Source organism: Cyprinus carpio, chromosome B25, assembly GCF_018340385.1.
Source record: "Cyprinus carpio isolate SPL01 chromosome B25, ASM1834038v1, whole genome shotgun sequence".
Classification (NCBI taxonomy): domain Eukaryota; kingdom Metazoa; phylum Chordata; class Actinopteri; order Cypriniformes; family Cyprinidae; genus Cyprinus; species Cyprinus carpio.
In genome coordinates this window covers 19069359-19096733 of record NC_056621.1, presented here as the reverse complement: position 1 = coordinate 19096733, position 27375 = coordinate 19069359, and the positions used below count along the sequence as shown (strand labels likewise).

General features: G+C 35.0%; 1 protein-coding gene across 2 annotated transcripts in view; it reads right to left on the bottom strand.

Moving 5' to 3' along the window:
• LOC109097386 (N-acetyl-beta-glucosaminyl-glycoprotein 4-beta-N-acetylgalactosaminyltransferase 1-like) overlaps positions 1 to 27375 on the bottom strand; it is a 136713-nt gene extending 109338 nt beyond the window's left edge. For both annotated transcript variants that reach the window (XM_042753516.1, XM_042753517.1), the window contains exon 1: positions 25548 to 27375. In XM_042753516.1, the coding sequence (XP_042609450.1) occupies positions 25548 to 25689 (142 nt within the window). In that variant the 5' untranslated portion in view covers positions 25690 to 27375. The remainder of the gene's footprint in view (positions 1 to 25547) is intronic.

The following is a 27375-nucleotide window of genomic DNA, read 5'->3' as shown; positions in this document are numbered from 1 at the left end:
AGTAATGCATTATTTTTAAATTTACAACTAAATATCTGAGTTACTTTATCAAATAAGTAACGCAAGTTACTTTTTCCCCTATTTTTTTACTGACAGCTCTCCTGTCCCCATGTTGAGAGAAATTAGGAGTGACGTGCAGAGAAAGAGCCATTTCCTTTATTCAGAGGCTTATTAATTTCAGTTTTGGCGACACAAAGTAATGCAAAAGCAACATAATGCATTACTTTCCATAAAAAAGTAACAAAATAACACAATTATTTACTTTTATTTTTGGAGTAATGTACATGTAGTGCATTACTTTTAAAAGTAACCCCAACACTTAGTGCAGTTGTTAATGAGGGAGCAATTTCAAGTTTACAGCCAAGTAATCCTGGAGACATTAATAAGCTGGTTCAGGTAGGGTTGGCGCTAAACTCTGCAGGACAGTGGCCTCCAGGACCAGGACTGGATATCCCTGATTTAAACTCAGACTACAAGTAAACAATTGTTTCATTTGTTTCGATTGTTGTCTCCCAAGGTCTCCTAAGGATTTTTTTGGAGAAACATCTGGGACAATGTTGGGAACCGAAACATAAAATTTCAATACCACTAAGGGTCCTGGGCTATCAAAGAGCAACCTCAGAGCGATAAATCTACCTCTGGGTGTGACTGTGGTGGTTTTATAAATACATTCATACACAAGCATAATAACACACACATGTGTGGAGATTTATGGCTGTTGTGGCAGGTGTTTATTCCACTGTCTGCCTCCTCTTTCTCTAACGGTCTCTCTCCAGAGATTCTCTTGAGCACCTGTAGACAGCAGATGTCATGGCAGTCTCACACATCACATTATTAACAAGGCCCTGTCCTTCTACACACCTTATTTTTCTACACAATATGAACACCAGACAAATGGCAAATCTTGCTCTTCCTCCATTACTCCCAAACACATATACTTCCTCTAGGCCTCACCGAAAGCGTCACATTCTGGAAGACAATTAAATCCCAACGTCATCAAAAAAAGTAGAGTGTTGCAATGCAGTTTTCAATGGGTTCTGAGTGGTTGCTAGTGTGTTATGTTATGTTATGTTACAATGCAGCTGCTTTGATATTGTGAGTAGTTGCTCCATTGCTACGTGGTTGTAAAGGTGTTGTGAATAGTTTCATCTGTAGCTATGCAATTGTTATGGTTTTGTGTGTGTGGTTGCCATGGTGTGGTTACAAGAGCATTTTGAGTGGTTACTAGGGTGTTACTTTGCAGTTGTGAAGGTGTCTTAAGTGTAGCCATGCAGTTGCTAGGGTGTTTAGGGTGGTTGCATGAGCATGGCAATTATTTTCTGGGTGTTTAACTGTTTATTGCTGTGAAGTCGCTACAGTGGGTGGTTCCCAAGGCATTGTGTTGTGGTTGCGAAGGTGTTTTGGCTGGTTGCCAGAGTGTTAAGTAGTTGCTAAGTGTTTTTAGTAGTTTATAACATGTTGCTATGTGGCTGCTTTGCTGTTGAGGCTGGTTGCCAGGGCATTGCTACATGGTTGATAAGGTGTTCTGAATAGTTTAGTGTGTAGCTATGCATTTTTGGGTTTACCAGGGTGTGGTTACAAGTTCATTTTGAGTGGTTGCTAGGGTGTTACTATGCAGTTGTGAAGGTTTCCTAATTGTTGCATGTAAGGGTTTTGTGATTGGTTCCCAGGACACAGTTATATAATTGCTTGGGTGTTTTGGTTGCTACATGGTCATTAGGTGTTCTAGTTGCTAGGGTATTGTAAATGGTTGTCAGGACTATGTTGTTTAGTTGCTATGGTATTTTGGTTGCTGCATGGTCATTAGGTGTTCTAAATAGTTTTACAAATGGTTGTTAGGGTGTTCTGAGTGGTTACTATGGCGTTGCTTCATCAAACACTATTAATTCAGTGAAATGAGGATGAGGCAAGTGTGAGGTATGCGTAGCGAGAGATGCGCAAGAGAATTACATAAAAATACCAATTCTCACTATTAACTAGTTGCTTATTTGCATGCATATTACTAGCATACTGGCTGTTTTTTAGTACTTATAAAGCCTATATTAATGTCTTATTTTGCATGATCACATTTTACATCACTTTATCCATCCCCACACATAAACTTAACAATTACCCTACTAACTATTAATAAGAAGTTTACTGAGGCAAAAGTTGCAGTTAAACAGTTAGTTAATAGTGAGAACTGGTCATCAAACTAAAGTGTGACCAAAAACAATTTGTAAAAAAAAAAATAGCATCCTAACCCAAACAGACATTCAACTATATTTTGAGCAGGTGCAAAATCAATAATTCAATCTGTTACCATCAGCTACAACTCCTCCAGTGTGTCCCCTCCCCTGTGCCTCAACTGGAAACAGATCAGGGAACAAACAAACTATCTCTCTCTCTAATGGAATAAAACCCAATACAACCTGTCCTTCCCCTGTGCATTTATCAGTTCTTACCCTCACTGCCACACCAAACTGGCACTGCCATGACTGCTGAACTCTCTCATCCTCACATTTAATTTTAGCTGTGTTTACCAAGGCAAGCATCTCTATTACTATTGCTCATACTCAAGGTTGGTGATTTCAACAAACTACTGACCCTAAGTATTAACCTTCAGCATGTAACTCCAACTTGTGCTACAGACATGAATGATATCTCAAATTGTGCAGCTTGTTGGGAAGAGATGTGTTATTGCCTTTCTAAGCAATTTGACTCTTGCCTGGTCAACAAAAAAGGGATTAAGTTACATTGAAGGAACCTGAGCCATATCTACAGACTAGATTATCAGAGACTTGGGCCAGTAAGCAACCAACCAGGCAATCATGCAGAACACCCCCTATAGCAACCTCACTGCGTCACATAACAAACCACCAGAACCTACCAACCACACAGCAATGCTTCAACAATGACCCAGAACTACCTGACTGCACATCATCAGCTGTTTACCAGATCATTAAATTGGAGCAAATAATTATTTCAGAGGTTTTGATACCATAGACCACTGCACTGTAATGCTCCTTTGTTGAGACTGGCCTGCATTCTGAAGGAAGTATTTAATGCTCAAGGCTGGTAACTGGAAGGTTGCTGGTTTAAACTCTATCAAAGAAAACCCCTATCTACTCTTAACATTGAAAGAAATGTAGATAAATATGTTGTACAAGTTGTTGTCTTTAAGGGGATCATTCACCCAAAAATAAGACCTTCGTTCATCACAAAATAATATATTTTTGATGAAATCCAAAAGCTTTCTGACCTTGCATAGACAGCAACGCAACTACAACATTCAAGGCCCAGAAAGGTAGTAAGGACATCGTTAAAATGGTCTGTGTGAGTATAGTGGTTAAAACGTAAGGTTATGAAGTTACGAGAATACTTTTTGTGTGCAAATTAAAACAAAAATTGCTAATTCAGACAACATTTTTTACTGAAGAAAGCAATATTATGAAGCTAAAAGCGTCTTACGAAAAATTATTGTTCTTAAAACCACAGAGCTGTTCGCTTCATGGGATGTTAATTGATGGACTGGAGTGGTGTGGATTACTTGTTTTTATCAGCCGTTTGGACTCTCATTCTGACGGCACCCATTCACTGCAAAGGATCCATTAGTAAGCAAGTGATGTAGTGCTAATTTTCTTCAAATCTGCTCCAATGAAAAAGCAAATAATCTAAAAAGTAAATTCTCAGCAAGTTTCCATTTTTGGGTTAACTATTCCTTTCCTGTAGGCTGACCCAAAATCTTATGGGTTCGAAATAACATGAGGCTGAGTAAATGATTGAATTTTCAGTTTTGAGTAAACTATTCCATTAACCCTAAAATCTGTTATGTGGTTAGAATTGTATTCAGTTGTTTAAATGTCAGTCACATATGCACAAAATATGAAAAACATAAAGTAGACTATCTTAGTTACCAGGCTGTATGGGGCCATCCAAAAATGGAACACAACTGTGCTACCCTAACCGAACCGCGCAGTGCCACCCACTGGAGAGCGGATCTGTTTATTTGAGGCCAAGAAGTGCACTGGACCGTTCATGCATGCAGACGTATCACCGCATGCTCTCTCGACAGAGGGTTCAAATGCAAATGCCTATCAATTCTGTACAAATACTGGTGATTTGTATCTTATTTATTGAATATTGACTTGGTTGCACTAGGACTAGTATGTTTGACATGACCAGTACAATATTTGCCAACATCAGCCAAAAAACATTGCTCTTTTGCTATTTTAACATACTGGCTGTTTAATTGCTCAACAACTAATTATCATGTTTACATTACAAGCTGTTGGGATTACATCTTATTTTTTTTTAGGAATGTCAGGCTTCCAGGGTTAAACCACAACGCCATTGTCTCTGAACCCCAGTGAAATACCAATAACAAAGATGGATTTCTACTGCCGCTGTCTTCCTGTGGCTGGAATGGCTCATTTGAGAGAGAGAGAGAGAGAGAGAGAGAGAGAGGACGGGTGGGAGGTGAGCTAATTGATGTCCCTTCATTCCCCATAGAGCAGCTCTGGCCTGTCTATCACGCTGTCAGCCTGAATGCTTCCTGGAGAAAAGACTAGACAAGAAAAATAGAGGTCCTTTCCTTCAGCCTCGGCAGTCTGGAACAACCCCTAACAGCGGGATGGGCCATCCAGACAGGCAATTCTGCTGTTAGACTCTATACAGCAGTCACCCAATTATTCTCCACCGAATACTCTTCCTGAAGGACTCGACTAGAGGCTCCGCACGCAACACACGCGCACAAAAAAAGATTGCATTCCAGGGTCAACTGACTGAGAGGGTTTAATGGAGCTGTTGGCCTATTCACATCAAGTCCAAGTGCTTCACATGAAAAAAACACGCGAGACAAGATCGCAGAACAGAACGATGAGTCTCTATGAACTGCTGTAGAACTGCTTTTTCCTAGATTCATTATTATTATTATTATTCGGATGATGAACAAAATCTGTACATGGCACCTCATTGTTCATTAATAAACACAAGTTAATAATAATAATAATAATAATAATTGGTGCACTGTAACTGTTTGTGAAAAATATGTTCTTAAGTACTGTACACTTTTCATAATGTGCACTTTCAACATTGCGGAGATCACGATCTTCATATAGTGAATGAAATATAAATTATTTGCATATAAATTCAAAAACAGTGTTATTTTGGCATTATGGGTATACTATTATAATTTGTGTTAATATTTTGAATTAGATTAGATTTTAGGTTTTCTGTTTTAACTTAGTATTAGTTAAAGTTTGGTTCTGTTTTATTTTAATATGTCTATGTCGTTTTTAATTTGTATACTATACAACTTCAAATAAATTAAAATAAGAAATAGTGCCTTGGCTACTAGCTCAAATTAAATTAAATTAAAGTTATTTTAGCATACTTGATATTATAATATAATTTTGTAAATATTTTTAATTCAATTTTATTTTTAGATTTTCACAATTTTTTATTTTTATTTGGTTGTGTTTTTGACATTTTCACTTTGTTACTTTTTTTAAAAAAAATGTCTGTATAGTGTCTTTCTTTAAGTTTTATAATTAGTTTATTTGATTTTAGTTATTTTAGAATTTAAACTCAAACTTTATTAAACTGAGAATGTTGCCTTGGCAGCTAGCTAAAATAAAATAATAATTATTATATGTTTTTTATTTCTGTGTATATATTATATTTAAGTGATTAAAGTGTATTTTAATGGTTTTAGTAAACAATAATAACTTAGCAATACACATACATAAATTAAAATGTTAAATATAATTTTATTTTTGTTTAATAACTTATAATGTTGATAATTTTAGTGATTAGAATGTTTTACATTTTTATTTTTAGTTTTTTTCTTTGACTTAAAGGGGCAGTTCAGCCAAAAATTCTAATTCTCTCATCATTTACTCACATCACATGTCATCCCAAAAGGGCTCTATAAAGGTGAAGTATAACCTCAGCTGTGTGTCTTCTCATCAAATCGCTTCATATCTGTTCATAAGGACAACAGGACACGCACGAGTTTGAATGCATTCAACTACAGCAAATGTTGCAATGCTCAGTGTGCAAATGCAAATTTCGTGTGGGATGTGAGCAGGTGGTGAGACCGAGCTGTGCATCTGAGGAAGAGGGAAAATAACAAATGCTTGCTAAGGTCAGGCACTAAAATAAGTGTTACTGCTCAAAACTGTGGTTTAGCCGCAGGGGACAAAAACACTTTGTATTCAAACTGGCACCCGGATCACGCAAACAACAACAAAACTACAACCTGAGCCAAACAATGCTGCCTGAAGATGTTTATAAAAGACAACATGATGAGGAGATATACGCAGCGTTTCAGTGCATTTTACATCATGTGCTTAAAGCTATAGCCTGCTGATTCAGGACCCAGATTTGACATTGGACCTCATTTGGATGTTTTCGATGATGAGGGCATGTCGCACAGACTGTCCATGCTGGCATCTGCCAAATTTGGCTTCTTGCAAATGGCAGATGAGTTCGCACCATTATAAATGGGAAGCTTTTCTTCTCACTTTAAAAATTTGATAAGCCTATTAATGTTACTATTCTAACTGGGTCAGTGACAAGTAAGAGTGTTCATGAAAAAAATAAATAAATAAAGGAATGGTTTGTTTCTTCATCAGATTTGGAGAAATACAGCATCGCATCACTTGCTCAACAATGGATCCTCTGTAGTGAATGGGTGCCATCAGAATGAGAGTCCAAACAGCTGATAAAAACGTCACAATAATCTACACCACTCCAGTACATCTTGAGAAGTGAAAAGTTGTGTGTTTGTAAGAAACAAACCCATCAAGATGTTTTATCAGCTATTTGGACTCTCATTCTGACGGCACCCATTCACTGCAGAGCATCCATTGGTGAGCAAGTGATGCAATGCTATATTTATCTAAATCTGTTCTGACAAAGAAACAAACTCATCTACTGTACATCTTGGATGGCCTGAGGGAGAGTAAACTTTCAACAAATTTTCATTTTTGGGTGAACTATTTCTTTAATAACATAAAAAAAATTATATAATTGATGTAGTAATGTAATAACAAAATATCCTGGTGTGTTCTTAACAAGCAAAGGTTAATATACATCAATTATTTTTCAAATCTGTTTTACAAAGTAAACTATGTTTTTTCAAATGCAATGAATTATTAATTCATAACTATCATTTGTAGTTGCACCACATGACATTTTAACTAAACTAACCTTGCCTTGTCATGAAAAAGTTTGCATGGGTCACTGTAATAATTTATTTTTTATATTTTATTTATTTCTGCACATCAGCTGCACCATATATTTTTAATTGGGTAAATAAATATTTTTTTTAATATATATATTAATAATATTCTAACAAAGGTGATTAATTTCTTATTTTTGTCTGAGATATTCTAATAAAAGATTATCCTAAAATAAGTAAATTTTTTGCTTTTTTTATGAGGCTTCTGGTTCACCTATTCATGTCATCTCCATGTGTAATTTTTCAAGTATTAAAATATTCAGGTATAGGTAAATACCACTGGTATTACACATAAAAAAATTACTTTGGTTCTTCTGACTAAAGAAAATCCATATATATTGAGTATAATAAAAAGGCTCTTTTAATATGCTATAGTGCAATCTTACAATTAATGTGCTTAATAATCAATCATTGCTGTCACTTCTAAAAACACGAGGTACTTGAGTGCGTCTCCAGATAGAACATATTCACCATTATTGTGTTCTCTGTTTCCTCACCTCATTCACCTCTACTCTACCATTCAACTGAATCGTTTAGAATGCATTCCCAATGAAAACCTCATTTCTTTTTCTCCCGGCACCAAACATTGATTTCATCTCAGCAAATAAGGCCAATATCAACCATCACATCCACCCAAATTCATTTGAGCACTGTTATTATTGCCATCTATTTGTGCTGTGTCTCGGTGAAATGAAATCTAAAGCTATAAGCCATTAAAACATTTTCAAAAGGCATCCTATTTCACCAATGTAAACAAAAGCTAAAATCTGTAAACTTTTAGAACAATGCCCAAGGGCAGTAAACTGAAAATCCCATTCCGTGATATAAAGTCCTGTTTTTTAGCATCAAGCCTGGGCTCAAAATGAATGTGATGCATTTTAGGGTGAGCTGATGAAAGATAGCGAGTGCTTATTAATGGATGCTACTTTAAATGTCCACCATAGAAGGTCGCTGTGTATCTCAAGGGCACGCCAATTAATTTAAATAGACACCCTCTTAAAATAAGGGTTCCAAAAGGGGGTTTTCACAGTGATGCCATAGAAGAACCATTTTTGATTCTCCAAAGAACATTTAAGTAAACAGTTCTTAAAAGAACCATTTTAATAATCTAAAGAATCTGGAATGGAAAGTTCACTGGATGTTAAAGGAACCAGAGGAACTTTTATTTTTAAAGGGATCATTCACCCCAAAATTAAAATGTGCTGTTAATTTACTTACCCTCACGCCATCCAAGATGTAGATTACTTTTTATATTCAGTAGGATAAATCATGATTCTTGGTGATTCATGTAATGCATGTTAATGCTACCATCACTTTAAGAGTAAAAAAAAAAAAGATGATATATTGAGGTCTTATGAAGCGAAACAATTGAATTGTGCAAGAAACTGAACATCACACCGTGTCCTAACTATACGCCACAAGATTCCAGCGACAAGCAATTTGGGTGTCCAGAAATTAGAGGTTGAAAGTTGCAATATCTCAGATTAGTTTGTTTAAGATTGCTGCTATCATGGTATACTAAATACCAGAAAATCCATTCTGCAAACCCCAAAGCCCCAAGTTCAGGATCATCGAGTGATCATCTGCCTCAGGGTTGTAGTCTAGACTGCTCAACCTCTTCACCCGATCATCTCACTGGAGTTTGAACTGAAGAATCCTTCCTCGGGCTAGATGACCCTTTCCCCCCCAGTCAATAAAATAAACAGTCCCTTATCCGAGACATACTGTAACGAATTTAATGCTACAGCACCTTTCAGAAAGTGAGGGATCCTTCTACTAAGACAAGCTTTCTGTGGCTGTGAGACAGTGACTCCCCTGTTGAGAGACATTCAATTATTAGCAGCCAAAACTAATTACTTTTAACTGCAGCCATCCACCAAGATTACAACAGACAGGGGACAAAAGTGCTGAGTGTTAGTTAATGGGTGCCGTTAATCTTGGGTGAGAAAAGAGAGTCGGATCTTTAAGGAGGAAGAGCATTTATCTGCCTTTACTTTTTGCTGGTGAATTATTTTATTCTTTACTTGTCTTTCTTACTTTCTTCTTATATTTTATGAGAGGAGTTCACATGCATGTTGGACACATGGTGATTACGTTTAATCCGGTATATGGTCCAACTCATTTATTGAAAATAAATAAGCAAAATGTTTATTTCAAATATTTACCCACCCTCTGGTCATCTAATATGTTGATGAGTTTGCTTGACCATCAAAACAGATTTTAAGTAATTTAGCATTATTCCAGTTGCTCACCAACGGATCCTCTGCAGTGAATGGGTGCCGTCAGAATGAGAGTCCAAACGGCTGATAAAAACATCACAATAATCCACAAGTAACCCACAGCACTCCAGTCCATCAGATAACATCTTGTGAAGCAAAATGATGTGTGTATGTGTAAGAAACAAATCCACAATTAAGATGTTCTCAGATTTAAAATAAAGAAATTATGGTTTAAAGTTGCATCTTATGAAAACTCTTCACAAGTTATTGATTGATGTTATGGAGTGTTGTTGGTTTTTTTTTTTTTTACTGTGATGTTTTTATCAGCTGTTTGGACTCTCATTCTGACGGCACCCATTCACTGCAGAGGATCCATTGCTGAGCAAGTGATGCATGTAATGCATTCTAATTATTATTAAAATTTACTCAGTTTCTGAGTGAAAAAAATGTTTCTCAGTAAAAAAAATTCTAATGTACACTGAACTAAGAAAGAGTGTTTTACGGTAACATTGTATATTCTTTTCCTACTAGTGTCATATTATTTTTACAGCATTATATATCTAAACTGCAAGCTGTAAAGGTCAGAGTCAAGTTCTTTTTAACAAAAAGCATAACTTCACAGTCTCTTTGAAACCTTCAAAGATTGTACCTTTTTTTTGCAATATACTCCCTCTGGGCTTTTGGGTAGAACTGGTACACCGACACTCTGGTCACTGTTTGAAGAGCATTTCCTGTTGCTTCTGTTCCTGCTTCTGTTTTGAGATGTTACTGTTTGTTTCTCAGCATTTTGGTGAGAATGGCATGCCAAATCAGAGCTGTAATCTCTGTTTTTGTGTGACAAGACATCAAACCTTTAGTTGGTTGTGGTTTTTTTTCTTTTTTTTCATTTGTTGTCATCATTGCCAAGTAATGAGTGTTTAGATGCTGGGGCTGGTTTCTGTCAGGATGTTCAAAATGATTTTAATCATATTGGTGTGGACTTTTTTTTTAAAGTTTTGAATACCCATCTAATTCTTATATTTGCAACATGAATCAAAGAAGATATATTGCTTAAACAGTGAAGTTTATATTAAAGTGGGAGTTTAAAGGAATAGTTCAATCAAAGATGAAAATTTGTTGAAAATGTACTTGTCCTCGGGCCATCCAAGATGTAGATGAGTTTGTTTCTTCATCAGAACAGATTGGGAAAAAATTTGCATTTTCTAACATTCCAATAATCGTTGTTTTGCTTACAACTTTGAGAAAAAAATTATAATAGATAGTGCTAATGAAAATTTGAGCAATAAAGATTGAAACAGTATTTTCTTATAAAATGTACTCCAACAATCTTTGTTTTTAACTTTGAAAAATAATTTGATGTAGAAACAAGAAACTACGGTGCCCTGCAGATGACATGCAAGAAAAAATAAATAAATTGTGCGCACGATACTAATTAGTTCTCTCAATTTATAAATCTTGTGCACGATTTAGCCTACAATTTTTTTTTCCTGCATGCAATGTGCGGGGCTCTGTAAGAAAGAATTAAATGTAGAAAAAAAACGTTTTTATTAAAAAAACTATTTTATTGTAAAAATTTCCTATTAAAAAAAAAGTAACACCGATAATAGTGCATGCTACTATTATTACTACTCCTACCACTACTTTTTTCTATTTCAAGTACAAATAAATAAATAAATCATTTTATAAAGTTCTCAGTGTTGGCAAGGCTGTGAAAACTGCTGTCAGGAGAGCTCTAGATAACATATATCCTGCCTGATTTATCACCAAACCACTTCCTGTAGTCATCTGAGAGATCTGAGCTGACTCACAATGTGGGCTTTCCAGGAAAATCAGCTCCAGACCAGTCTGCATAGCTAAGCTTACTACAGAAATATTAATATGAAATATATTTCAGCACCTATGACACATAAGCAATCCCAGACGCCAAAAAGCAGAGCTCAAATAAAGGAAGAGAGCACTGTTTTCTCCATCTTGGTGGTAAAGTGGCATATTAAAAAGTGAATCCCTTATAAATTATGCCGAAAGTTTGTATCTACAGTGTGTTTGCAATGAAACGCCTGTCAGACAAACAAGATGAAAATGAAATACCACAGGAAAGATGAATCTAGCATTGCATACTGACAGTTGCTAACTGCCTAATTAGTCAACAGAATGAGATTGGGCTGTTAGTATCAAACAAATATACTCTTCACCGAGGGCATATTTTGCAGATACCGACAGAGTCTTCAAAAACCAAATCTGTTGCTTAATAAAGCAATAAAGTCATACTGGGAGCAAAAAATCCAGCTAGAAGCTCTTAATTTGATTGCAAACAAGTAGCATGACAACACAGGTCCCACTTTACATGATTCAGTACTGAAAACAAGCCACAAAAAAACACTGCCAAAGCACTTCATGTCATTTTTGATGTAGAAAAAACATATACAACTTGTGAAATAATAAATCTAATATATATAAAATATATAAATCTATACAAGATAAAAAATATATATAGAAATCTATACAAGATACTCAGGAATACAAAGCACATGACACAGGAATTTATACAAGAACTTTTATAAATAATAAAGCATATTTTTACAAATATTTAATACTGTTAATAAGATTTACATTGTGACATAATTTCTCTGAAAATTAAGTGAAATTGACATTATTCTCCTAATTTTCAACTGCAAACTTTTCAAAAAATGTATAATGTATGTATAGATAGATAGATAGATTTTTATTAATAGTTTGAATGTTTTTTGTTGTTTTTGTCATTTTATTTCTTTTTGATTTTTGTAATGTCTAGTTAATGTTATTTCTAGTAATTTCGAAATTATGTAGGAATAACTGAATAATAGTTTTTAATACATTTTTACTTCAGATTCAGTTGCAGTTATTTCAGTACATCAGATTAAATAAATGGAAATAAGAAATGCTTAACTGTAGTAAAATAAATAAATAAATCTAAATTGTAAATAAAACAAAGATTACTGGAACACCCTACCAAAAAATAATTCAATACATACATAAAAAAAATATATAATTTGTTTTAAAAATTTCAGTGTTACTTGCCGTTTCTTTGCCATTTTTGACTGAAAATTGTTTCTACACCAATTATTTTCCCTGGCAACTAGCTGAAATCAGAAAAGTTTACTTTTAATATTACTTTCATTGTATTGTATTGGATTGGATTGCGTTGTATTGTTTTGTTTAGTAACCAAAATGTTTTTAAGGTTACGGTTTTAGATTTAGTTAACCATAATAACCCTGCCTGGACATGAGGTTCATCCATATTCTGCACAATAATACACCACGCAGAATCAGAACAGAACAAAAAGCCACAGTGTTTTGATCCTATCAAACAGACTCTGAGCGTAACCCATCAGAATGCAGGAGGGGATTCTGCGATCTCAGATCTGAGATGGCTGTTATAAGTGCTGGCCGACAGGCTCCTCTGGAGACTCAGGGTGAAAGTCACCTTTACATGCTGATCTCCATCCAGCCTCCACTAATCAAACCCTAACAAGAGGACTTCACGGGGAACTGAGCTGAAAGACAAGAGAACTACAACACTTTCTGATGGGCTAGATGAGAAACGCTGGAAAATATTCCCACAGCAGATGCAAATTTGATTACGTGAGCGAGTCAGATGAAAACATGTAAAAGAAAATGATCACCAAATAATCACCATCACTGCAAGATATGTTTATGTACATTTATTTTTAAGACACTAATGATCTAGAAGTTTGGAATAATTAAGATGCTTTTATGCTCACCAAGGTCTCTTTTATTTGATAAAAAAAAAAAATACAGTAAAAACAGTAAAATACTGAAATATTATCACCATTTAAAAAATAGGCCTACGTTTTCTATTTGAATATACCGTAAAATGCAATTTATTCCTGTGATCAAAGCTGTAATTTTCAGCATCATTACTCCAGTCTTCAGTGTCACATGATCTTCAGAAATCATTCTGATATATATATATACTGATTTGCTAGAGGGAAAGAAAAAAAAAACATTTCTGATTATTATCAATGTTGAAAACAGTTGTGCTGCTTAATATTTTGTGTAAACTGTGATCCCATTCAGAAGCTTGGGGCAAGTTTTAAAAAAAACTGATAAATTAAATTGATCCAAAGTGATAGTAAATACATGTATAATGTTACAAAACGGTTATATTTTTAATTATGTTCTTTTGAATCTTCTATTAATCAAACAATCCTAAAAACAAAAAAAGGATAATGATTTCAACAAAATATTAAGCAGAAAAATAAACACTGAGTACCAATAAACATTGATAATAACTGAGCAGCAAATCAGTATATAATGATTTCTGAAGGATCATGTGACACTTAAGACTGGGGTAATGATGCTGAAAATTCAGCATTACATCTCCTACATTTTAACATAAGAGTTTTTTAATTTAATTCACTAATTTTAAATTGTAATAATATTTCACAATTTTATGCAAGGCTGCATTTGTTAAATCAAATAAATGCAGCATCGAATAAAAGCATAAAAGACTTATTTAAAAAAAAAACAGTAGTGTAAAATATGACTATTAGTGCTGGGCAATGATTAATCACGATTATGCCATGGTCTGTCTGAATACTCGATTCTGATTGGCTGGCAGGTGTTGATTACAGTCCTTTAACTGCACAGGTAGTTCCAGGTCAGTTTAATCACGTTCTATATTAATGCACTTCCTATAAACATTGGTAACCATAGTAACATCTAACAAGTTCTAACTTGTTGTTGTTGTTTTTTTATTGTTCCAGTCAAATATTGCAGTGCAAATATTATTAACATATTTAATATGTGAATGCTGGCAAATGACCATGGCATAAGCGGGATAATCAACGGCTAACTGTGCATTAAACGATTTGAATGCACTTTGCGGAGGTTTTTAATAACAAAACAAATGTAATTATGCATTCTAATATTTATCAACAAACACACTCCAAATGGCTTGCTGACTTTACCAAATGACAAATAAACACGCTGTCAAATGTGTGGATTTGTAACCGTGAAGCAGGTGGACGAAAAGCAGCCTTTGCTTTTAATGCAAATCCCTAAACACTTTTCAAAGCACACAGCACCTGTGGAGACTTTGTATGTAAAACATCATTCCCCGAGGCTTCGCACGCTGTAGATTAACCACTTCTGACTGTGATTTCAACCGGCTAACGTATTCTGAGCCACTCCTGATACACCTGCGGTTGGCGAAACATTAACCAGTCATTTAAAGTGTCCTTTTATGACTCTATCCCTTCTTGTGCTCCCAACTGTAAGTTTCAGAGCAGGATGGTGTCGGTTTGCCCCCGGCAGAGATGAGAACGTTTGTTCTGTAAGCCTGAGGGCACTTGTTCTCAACTGGGCAGAATAAAAAACAATGAAAGCACCTTGTGTGCTGGTCTCTACAAAACACACTGCTTACCAGAAGCTTCCGGGTGGATATCAAGTCCATGCGGACCTACGACTGACAGCGGGTAATGAGTAAAGACTTGAGAAGAAGGCTGGAGTTTCCTTTTAGATGGTCTTTATACAAGGAGATGTTCTGTCAAAAATGAAAATCCATCCTTTATTCGTCCTCATGCCATTCCTAACCTGTATAACTTCATGTCTTCCATATAACAAAGAAAGGAGAAATTCGGAAGACGTAACTTGTGCTTTCTTCCATGCCATAAATGGAGCTTTTTAAGTAGGAATGCGCCATAAAAGCATAGACTATGACAATATCAGAATTGTTGTTTAAACAATGTAGAAGCTGACATTATCCAGTTTGTACTTACTTTGCCAAAAACAAGCCTTCAGAGTCCAGACTTTCGATGTGTGATGTGGTCTAGCTGAATGACCCCAAAATTCAATATACTTGAGCAAAAATGTATGAGTTTTTGTCTTATATTTCTAGATGATATGGTTAAGCAATATTACATACAGTAAGCAAGCACCCTGTTTTTTCCCAAATATCAGCACGATTGCAAATTTGATTTTATACAACAGTTCAATATTGTGAGTTTTATTTTAGGCACAATATTGTCTCTATTTTGGCAATGAAAACGGTTTCAAACCAATGGCAGAACTGTTGTGCATCTCTTCTCTCGTTTCTAAATGAATCAGCATTTTGAATGAATCAATGATTCATTGATTCATTCATACAGACAGTCACTTGCTTTATTTCTGAATGATTCAGCTGTTCACACAAATTCGTTGAATAAAAATCTCGCCTATTAAGACAATAATTAAGACAACATTTCAATATTCTAAAATTTTTTTTAAAACAATCTTACGGCATTGTTATGAAAGTGTAACTGCGATGTAAATACATCTAAATGATGCTTTAGATGCAGTTTCTGTGCCACTTCTGCAGTGCAAAAATGGATTCGCTGATACTGATTTCATTTGATAAGAAACTTTCTAATTGAATTGAATTTATTGATTAAATGTAACAGAATTTATTGATTAAATGTAACATTTTGACTGAACAGATAAAAGGACATAAGCTAACAAAACTGTTGCAGACATAAAACAGGATTTGATTTAAACAGATGATGAATACACCTAATAATGTTAGAAAAAAATAATGAAAAAGTTAATTGTCACTGCCATGAACTGACCATCGCACAGAATATGAAGAATATGGAAAAACTCTTGGGCTCTGAAAGTTAAAGTATGATCAATCAACTCCACTGTAGAAGATCAATGCAAATCAGATGTGTATGACAAGACTGCCATTTGGAAACCACTTGTATCCAAAACACAAACACACTAATCTGGTGCCTTGGACCAGAAGTACTGATGAGTCATTTTTCATTTCCACTTGTTTTCCAGTGGATTTTTCGACATCCCGCTGGATTTATGTTTAAAGAATGCATTGAGCCAACAATATTTTCGGCTATGATACACTGGAAAGAATCCCACCTGCTACAGGCACATTAAAATGATGATGTCCCGTTGTTTGCTCTGCAGATTCACATTAAAACCAAGGCAAATGAGTCCAATTTAAAGTGCCAAGTGCTCCTAATTTTGAAAAATTAGATTCTACCATAGAATAACCCCCAGATGCTACTGAACAAATCCAATATTCTCATGTTTTCCCAATCAGCAGATCTACACACACAACACTGCACTTAACGCCTCAAATAATCTTTTTGCGACATCTCACTACAAACAGTTCAGAATCAGTTTGACTGCATTCAAAGAGGGACTGAAACTCTGAAGATAAAGGCTGGCCCTTTAGACCTCAGACCAAACCACATATTTCATTTAAGGCGAATGAAAACAAGGCTGTCAAAAATGGAAGTATTATATGTTAAGTACATATGGTTTTGTACTTTCAACTACAGGATGTAAAAATGTTATGTTTTTAGGAGCCTAAAAGACCTTTGCTTCTTAACATTTAAATCTGGGTCAATGACAAATAAGAGTTACAAGATGAACAAATGCAAAAATCTTGTAATCTTTGTATTCGTGTGGTTGTGTGAAATTTCCGTAAAACACTTTACAGTAAAATTCCATATGTTAACGTTAGTTTACTGCATTAGGTAACAAACTAACAATAAAAAAATTCTAAAAGATGTATTTATCTTAGCTAATGTTGTTTTGAACATTTACAAATTATTGTAATCAAAAATTGTTTCTATTAATGTTATTAATGAAGAGTTGTATTTTTATAAACTAACGTTAAAAAAGATTATTAAACACTGTAACAAATGTATTGGTCATTGTTAAAGTTAATGCATTAAATATAGCTGACAAATGGAACCTTATTGTAAAGATTTTTGACTATTGTACTATTTACAATATAGTTTACTAATTTAAACTGAAATAACCTTGTAATGTCATAAAAAGGTCAAATTATCTGATATTTTAATAACCTGTATTAATTAAAACAATATTTTTTAACTTTATTTTTAACTTTTAATTAATTACAAAAACATTACGGCAAATGACTTTTACTTACTAAAGTAAAATACCTTTCTTGTATTTTGTTTATAATAATTTTTTTTTAATGGTGAAAAATTGTGGGGTTTTTTTCAGAAATTGCTAATGAATTTCACAAATAATTACAAAGGAACAACAAGCTGACATGAAATTAAGTAGAAAGACCTTAATATATATATTTTTTGATTGTACACCAATAATCTTTCATTTTCAAAAATTCAGTATACAGTGTAGCATAGTTGTATCAACAAGATATTTTCGAACACTCAAAAAATATCAAAATGACTTATAATTCAGATATTACAAACATATTGCATTTCATATAAGAGATGCATTAATTCAAATCACTATCATTCACATTGATGAATAGAATGTTTTAATACATTTTTAGACCACAAGTCCAAGTACGGCATTTGGGACGGGGGCCAACATTTAATTTCCACCTGTACAGTGAATGCAACCTTGTTCCTGCTCAGTTCGTAACCAAATCTTTGCTTGGTACCGCTATGACAAAGCACATACTGGAGTGTGATTGACTGCTCGCATCACTTCCTTTTCTTGTCATCGCTTGCCAACGTAGGTGCAAATGTCAAACTGTTAAGGTGACCTTTGCACACACAACCACAATAAAAGCCCACTCAAGCCGCTTCAGGCCTTTGATGATCGATTGTAATCCAGCTTTACCAGATGGATCACTTACAGTAAAGTAACACCGACTTCAATGTGAAGCATCTCTCAGCCAGGACACTGAAATATGATACACAATGAGCGTGAGATAGGAAGAATGCCCATGTGTCACTGATAAAGCTAAGCAAGCCTTGTGCTTTAATGCATTGTGACAAAACATCTTCAAAAGAGGATATTTTGGAGAATGTTTTGTCCATAAAATGAAAGTCAATGAGGATCAAATATCTTTGAGCTGAGGAGTGTTGTATAAGCTATAAACCAATGTGGATGTCTTCTGTCTCCACACATGTGATAGTCTTGGGATGAAATACACTACTATTTTCAATAGGGATGCACAGAATGTTCGGCCACCGAAATTGTTTGGAAGAAAATAGCAAAAAAATAAATTTACGTATTTTACGAGGTGGCTAATTTGTATGAATTTGTACGACCTTCCTCGCACAATTTTTTATGATTTGTCTAAACCCCAGTGTCGGGTAGGTTTAGGGGCGGGGTTAGGTGTAGGTCATTCATACAAATTAATATGAATTGTATTTCGTAAAATTTCGTAAAAAAAACTCGTAAAATACATACAATTTGGCAAAAAACGTATGAATTTGTACGAGTGTTGTCATACGAACAGGCGAACAATGACGTGACGCGATGTCTGCAGTGTGAAAGTATTTAAAACTGTCCGAGAAAGACGTAAAAATATTACAAGCACGAAGCACTGACAGTGAGAGACTGTTTAGTGGTGCATCGCATGTCTCCGATGAGAAGAGGAGGAGGCGGATTTCGCTGGTTACTGTATGATGACTGAAATCGCAAAATGGTCTTAAACAATTAGTAGATAAACTGCAGAATGTTATGTTTTCTAATACACGGTCCAAAGTCCAAAGCGTGAGGAAAATCTGCGCTGAAACACAGTATTACTCGTCAGTTGCTCATTAACATTTGTATTCATTTTTAAAGGCATGTGACAATGTGATACGTGCAATAAACATCCCAAATTCGTAATGAGAATCATTTATAAATCTATTGCCAACAAAAAGAAGCATCTTCCTGCGGGTTTCCGCCAAAATAAAAGCTGAGAAAACGCAACAACTCCATAAACATTCATAAATGTTAGTATTGTAATTTTTACTCTTGTTCTGTAGAATAAAATAAAAAAGACAATAATAATGAAAATAATAATTACCCTACAACAGCTCTATTAATAAATGTATTATAACATTCACATATAGTGTTCAAATTGAGATCTGTAATATTTTCTAATGTTTTAAAAGATTCTCTTCTGTTTAGCAAGACTGCATTTATTTGTACAGTAAAAATACATGCCTGATTTAAGAAGGGGGTCCCAAAAATGGCCAAAAAATATTATTTTACTAACTTATTAATTTTAAGTTATATTGTGCTTTGTTGGTATGTCTGCTAGGATGTTTAAAAAAAATGTTCAGTGTTAAGTAAATATTTTTTAATTGTTGTTTTGCAATTGAAGTTTTATTTGAAAAGCAGAACAAAACAGTAAAAAGCATATTTTGGCTATTTAATTTATGCAATGGTGAAAAAATGGCAAAATACATGGGGGAAAAATGTGAAAACCGTGTTCGGAATTCGGCCCAATGTTTCATTTTGTCTTCGGCCAAGAATTTTTATTTTGGTGCATCCCTAATTTTCAATAGTCATATTAGTCATACTAGTCATAAAATAGTCACACTATTTTCAGTAATAATACTAATGTTGTTACTGAGAAAAAAATGCAATTAAATTACAGTTACTTATGAAATTGTTAATGGTTACATCTAAATATTATAGCTAGCTAGAATATGTTGACTAATATAAATTAGTTTCTTAGCTGGTTTTTGATGTGCACGATGCCTCCTGCCATTTCAAGGTCATTTATTAAAGCGATATTATTCTGATGCTTTCGATTGGTTCTCATTTGAATTTGCAGCGCACCACATCTGCCAATTACATCAATCCATATTGCCACTGAAAGCTTTAGGCTACAACCTGTCTGATTTGAAAACATTCATTAGAAATTTTGAAAAGTAATCAAAAATGTTATCAATTGTAATCAGTTACATTTAGTAAGCATCATTTTTTATGTTCAAATCTCAGCTTCTTTATTTTTTACTGAATGAAATATTAACTTAAACAGCTCTTCAAGTTACACAAATAATTTATAATTTATCTGAAAAATACTACACAATCATTTTTGTAAAATTTTGTTCTAAATATTCATTTGTTAAAATTAATAGTTAACTTTTCAAATAAACAAGCATGTTTAACAGAATATTTATGAAAGTCGTTTCTGCACAGAATAAAAAAAATTTGACTTTTTAATTTCAATTCTAAATTTTTTCGCAACTGGGAGTAAAAAACACAAATTGCAAGATATAAACTCACAGCTGCAAGAAAAAAGGCAGAACTGAAAGATAAAAATAAGTTAGAATTACATGTTCGGTGGCAGAAACAAAAAAATTTGAATTGTGAGACAAACTAACAATGAGTTTATATCTCGCAATTCTGACCTTTTTTTTTTTTTAATTGCAATTGCAATCCTGAATTTTTTTGCAAGAAACAAAGTGCGAGTTACGGAATTTAAACTCAAAATTGTTCAACATGTCATGTACAAATTAAATGATTATTTATTCTGCAGCAGAAACAAGCTTCCATAGTTTTTACTGCTCTAAAAAAATTGTAATAAACAATTACGATACTTCACTGTCCAAAAAAGTTACGTTTGTTGCAAGTTCTTCAAATGTACATTAATAAAACAAAGCATGATGACAGCAGCAAGACGTCTTACATCTCATACTGTACATGCCGTCCATTCTAAGCTGCAGATGAATTCAGCACACAAAATCCAGGTAACTCACTATACACTTTCATCGCACTTGTAACCAAGATTAAAGAAAGAAAAATTAATTAGTAGTTTCTGCGTCACTGATTAACAAAAGCAAACAGGCATCCCACAGGTGAAGTAATTTGTGCTCAATTTCCCTATTAACAAAAGGAACAGTAATATAAAGGAAATTACAGCAAAACCATACTGTGAATCTGTGCATGAATGCAGTTTGAATCCATTAATGTCATTAACCATAGTAAAAATAGGCACGTAACATAATATATTCACTGCCGTAAACCAGTCATTTAATGTTATTGTAGATTTTTTTCTAAGCATTACAAAGTGCTGCATGTAAGACATGTTTTCATAGTAACAAAAGAGCTTTAGGGTACCTTTTCAGTGAAAGTAAAATGACACTTCAATTATACATCAACCTAATTATGACCTTAACAGCCGTCATGCTTTAATACGGACAGATTATGGTGGGAAATGGCTGCTTTCCATTCACACACACACAGCAGTATCATATGACCTTTCCCAAAAGCCCTTTCTGTGCCTGTAACCAACCTGCCAATCTCAACCCACTCCTTCTCAGTTCACTTGTGTGTATTTCTCACACCCTTTCATTCAGCATTCACAGGGGTCCCGGTTAGAGGTTGAGCACCGATGCCAAAACGGGATCAGTTCCCTTAAACATAGTAACCTAAAGCAATAAACTAATTTTAAAAAAGACTTCCTTTGTATTGACAAACACTCCACTTTGGCCACTTTCACAATTCAGTTCTTCATGTTCAAATATGTTTTATTTTTATTACCATTAAAGCTACAGTATGTTTTATGTTAAAACACTTTAATATACAAACTAAGACAGCTTTAAGTAAGACATTAGTAGGCTGATTTCCCTAAACAGCATTAACACTGTGGTGCTATCAAAACATTGCTCTGTTTGTTTGAGATTCCTGACCAGCCTGACTCAGCAACACTGAATCAACCAATAAAAAGTTGTTGTTGTTTTGTTTTTTTTCGACCAATGGCAGATTGGGGTGTGTTCTGCTATCTTTAGTTAGGCAAAAAATTACACCCATTAATTTAAAACAGGAGTAAATTTAAATAAATAAATGTATTATTTTATCATGTATAACAGGGGTTCTAAAAATGTAATTTATTTCTTCATTTTTTTTTCTTCCTCTGATTGAAATATTTAAAACAAAAACATTCAAACCATGTTTTCACAGAAGTATTGTTTTAATTGGTCATCAAATGTTGTTTCTTTGTCCTCAATTTCACTTTGGAAACGTTTTGTCGTTTGTAATATCCCTTTAAGTTAAACACAGTTTCTTTAAATGACATCATCACCCAGGAAGTGACATCATTTTGGCGGGAAAACAGCAGCACGGAAATAAGAGATCTTTGGTCTCACCTAGATTCTTACATATTTTATTCTGTCAATATTATACTACATTTATTTATTGATTGATTGATAGTTTTTTTCATAAACAACAAAATAGTTTGAAAATAGTTATCCACTTTTCATTACTGAATTAAACGCACGATTTAGCGCACGATTGAGCAAATCGAGGGAACGAATTAGTAAATCGTGCGCACAATTTATAAATCAAGTGAACGAAATAGTAAATCGAGTGAACGCAATAGTAAATCGAGGGATTGCAATAGTAATCATGTGCACGTTTTAGTACATTGAGGGAACGAATTAGTAAATCGTGCGCACACTATTTTTTCCTGCATGCCATTTGCAATTTATGTTAAGGTTATGTTTTTTGTACAACGTTTGGCTTTTATCCCATCTTTATGCCATTCTTTTTTCTTTTTTCTCTAACTATTCTCAATTTGATGTGTGGGTGTGTGAGTGTTAATTATGTAGAACTGATATATTGATGGTTTTTATTTGTATATAATCCCTTAGAAATTTTGTTTTTGTAATTACTGTTTGAGCATTAATAAATAAAAAATAGAAATGAGAAAATATAATTTAGCCTAATTGAAAAACAATACACAATGTTACATGCAACAAAAGAAATTTGTTCTAAAAGATGCTTAAAAATATATCGTAATTAACTTCCTGACCTCAAGCAAGCCAACTCAAAATCCCACACTGAGCAATGGCTAACTAGCTTTTTATTTCCATCCTGTTAATTTCCTTGCCATCATGCAAATAGGTTATAATTAATGATGTTTAAGTGCCTGAGCTTGACCAGGGCATTTATTTGCGAGTCTAATATATGCTTTTATAGCAATACCTCTAAATTACAACCCAAGCACATTCCTTTTTAAAAACATACAGAGTTCAAAAGGTACTGCATAACATGAATGACCCGCCTGCTACTTTGACACATTCCTTCACACTTGGTTGCTTAAAAAGACCCTTGTTCACAGCAACCTATCACAGCTGGTGCATGGCTACATCTTGACCCAAGCCTATGGAGCCTGTAATTGGGAATAAGGTGACTATTATGAGTCCTCGGGTGAAAATAAATCAGCCTATTTGTGCAAACACGCACAGCCAACATCTCTGATTAAAATGTCAGTAACGTCACTCGGCGAGCCCCACAGACTTTTTAATTTTGTCGTAGATGGTTTGGTGCTGTGCCACGTTATTTTCCAGACGTCATCTTCTTTGTGCTAATGCAGAATTTGCAAGGCCTTTTTGCACTTGAGTGATTCCAGTGCTCTTCTCCTTCGCAAGAGGAGTGATTTGGTGGCCCACTCAGAGACTGGAGCGGTCAGACAGAGGCTGAAGTTCCTGGGTTATGATTGAGGTCAGTTTGGGGCAGTAAGGGAGAGATGCCAAACCACACAGAGCTTTTAGCAGCTGTTAATGAGAAAGAAGATCCTCTTCTAGAGTGTCGGACACAAAAAAGCTGTTGTCAGATGGGCTCTAGGGGTCGGACACTGTGTTAGCAGACTAGTGCTTTAAATATAAGCTTTAAGGTGCTGTCAAATTACTAAAATTTCACTGAAAAAGCCTACTGTATATTGTCAATAGTGGAGCAATGTATAAAGCGCAAGTCACACAGAAGTCAAACCAAGAAGTTGTCTGTTGGACAACTGTTTCACCCTCAAGCGAAATTACCATCACATGGATTCCTATTGAAATGACTGAATTTTGGCTGTAGCAAATACAGTGAACAATGGTAAATGTACCATCCGTTTTTTTTTTTTTTTTTTTTTATGTAACATTTTGGTAAATTTGGAAGCTTTGGTGAAAACTTGAACGCTTTCAAACCAAGCAGCTTTCAGTTGGTCAACACGGCAAATTTACAAGACCAACAGAATTAATGCGAAATCAGCTTGGGGAAATGTTTTATAATAATAACAATTTGTTGCATTTATATACCGCTTTTCTACACACTCAAAGTGCTTCAGAATGTGAGGGGCATCTCCTCATCCACCACCAGATGAAATATCCTCAGATTCATTTTCCAGTCATTTTCCAGCTGCAAATTCAGTGAACAATGGTAAATGTACTACCATACCTTTATAAGCTAATGTCATTTTTATGTAAAATTTTGGAAAATTTGGAAGCTTTGGTGAAAACTTTTGGTGAAGACTTTCAAGCAAAGCAGCTTTCATTTGGTCAACGCGGCAAATTTACAAGACCAACTGAACCCGATGCAAAATCTGAGTGGGGAAATCTTTCGCCCTCTTGCCCAAAATTCACAATCATTTAGATTCTTACTAAATGACAATATTTTGTCTGTGAAAAATCAGTTAACAGCAGTAAATGTGACTGCACCTTAACATTTAATATGCAGATCTGAAGCTGATGCCATTTTTTTTTTAATATTAAACTTTAGTAAATTTATTAAAGGTGCATTTTAGTAAATTTAGTACAACACCTGTATGTTTAGGGGGAGGGGCAGATGTGATGAAGCACATTTCATTAAACAAATTATATTCTTTAATACAAGTCAAAAGGTTTTTTTTTCCATTTTTAATTCAAGTTCTTGCCACACAGCTACCAATACAATATCACAATGAGCAATTATCATGAGTGTGTGTGTGTGTGTGTGTGTGTGTGTGTGTGTGTGTGTGTGTGTGTGTGTGTGTGTGTGTGTGTGTGTTTGAATCTGTTTTGCAGAGGTAAAGAAGACTCTCACAAGCACATGGCTTCTGCAAACACACTTCTGCTTAATCATAAAGCCGAGAATCTAGTTTCTCTGAATTCGTCATAGCAAACTAAGCTCTAATACTGCTCATCTGAACATGTCTGCTTATGCTGTCCATATTTGCATAATTTTAGCACCTTCAAATGAAACCAATATAATGTCAACTTAATTTAATTCAAAATGCAATATTTCAGCTTTCTGTGCAAAATGAAAAGGCATTCAATACTAACGGATTCAAAAAGCTGATAATACTAATGTTACGCTCCTCTAAAATGCCAGTTTTCATCTGCCAGCAATGAACTGTTCTGGACTCTGATGTTGAAACTCAGTATCAGCGCTGGTGCCCTAGTTAATTAAAGTTAATAATGAAATTGATAATTCAGCGGTTCCTATTCATCTTGCTTTCATTCTGAACCTCGGCTTCATTTCTCCTCAACGCTCAAAAATTACACCAGAAAAAACCTCCTTTCACATCCTAAATTATTATTTTCATATCGTCTAAAATATAAAAACCAAACACAGCTTACCTTTTCCATAGTTGAAGTGGAGTTTGATGGATTTGCCCTGGTTGATGTGCAGGTACGTAAACCACACGGCGAAAGTGAGCAGCACCAGCAGCAGCAGAAGTTTGAACTGCTTTCGTATCTTCTTCACAGGGAATCGCAGCATTTTCGCAGCTGCAGCATCATCAGCAGCAAAAAAGAGTGTCAGCCGCTCGTCAGTCTGGCGCTTCAGAGAACGAGTCCTGATGTCACAATCTCATATTTGCAGCAGCATCAGGTTCGGTTTGCCGCAACTAAACTCCTGGTATCACAATCTCATCTTCGCAGAAGCAGCAGAATGAAAGTGTCAGCTGCTTCTCAGTTCGCCGCGCTTAAATGTGTAGCGTCACAATGTCATATTTCTCCAGACAGCAGCAGAATCAGTCTTGTTTTGCTAAAAATTAAGACTCCTTATGTCACAAACTCATATTTACAGCATGTAAGCTGCTTCTCGGTTCGGCCAATGTCACATTACAGCAGCAGAAAAAAAGTCAGCTGCTTCTCTTTAAAAACAATGCCATTTTCTCAGTGGGGTTCTTACTATTCTAACTCTATAGAAGAATCACACATGATCTGCAAGCCAAATGGACTTCATTTAATTCCCATTCAGCACAAACAAGTTTTAAAAACAGGTAGAGATGGAGAATTGTCCCGTGAATGTTTTGATTGTAGGCAAACAGGCAAAGAAAAGAGCAGCGGGCTGCTAATCTTGAGCAAGCCGCTCTGACAGCAGTCCAGCCACTCCAGACAGGATCATCCTCTGGATTTAAAGCTTTCGCGCAAATGACCAGTCTAACTTTTTAACATTGCGGTTTCGCATTTAATTAACAATAAACCACACAATCTTACAGTAGATGATTTGTTGGTATTTTAAACAGCCATGTTAGCAACAAAACCACTCGATTAACAAATGCAATATTTAGCATGAAACCCCATCATACAATAACATATCCATTTTATGCACTGTAAATTTGTTTTCATTCAGTTAACTCAGATTTCTACACATCTTCTTGGAGTAATTCACTACGGAGTTGGTCAAAGAAGTGCACTGAACTTATCACTGCAGGTTAGGAATGACACTGGCACTTTGAATTTAATTAAAGATTTAAGGCAGTAATTATAGCGAGTTGATTTTTAAAGCATATCTAGAATCAAACAGTAGCAATGTGCAAAAAATAAACATAAGACGCTTTAGGTTTAATGGATTAAATATGCATTCGAGTGCTGCATTGATTGAGTATGCAACAGTAAATTTGAAGATCACGCTACTGGTACTTTATCGCATTGCAATGGAGAAAGAAAAAAAAAACAATGCAATCAAATAAATGCTGATTTAACCTCAGATCTTATTAAAACACTGAAGAATCGCATTGCTCTTGCGGTTCATAGGTGATGCGATCATGCACCTGCTCTCCATCCAAGTCCACGCGCAACTTTGCAAAATTTCAAATCAAACGCACGAACCTAAACGTCACATCTCCCGTTAACTGAAAACCCGTCAGCATAAAAACAATAGCAATGCTCTATTGGCGTCCGTGAGCTCCGGTACCGTTAGCTGCATCTGACATTTTGATTCGACTCGTGCTCTCTGCGAAACAGACGCTTTGTTTCACCGATGTGACGCGACGCGTCCGTCTGTGCGCGCGGATGCTGTCACGCCTTTAGTCTGGTAAACTATTTAGTAACGAGTCTCATAAATCCCACAAGCTCCGCTTCCAGTCCTGCGATGCGATCGACTCTCGATCCCCACGTTCAACTGAGCATCCATGACGCTGCCGCGGAGCGACGGTACGAATCCTACTATGCTCCCAGA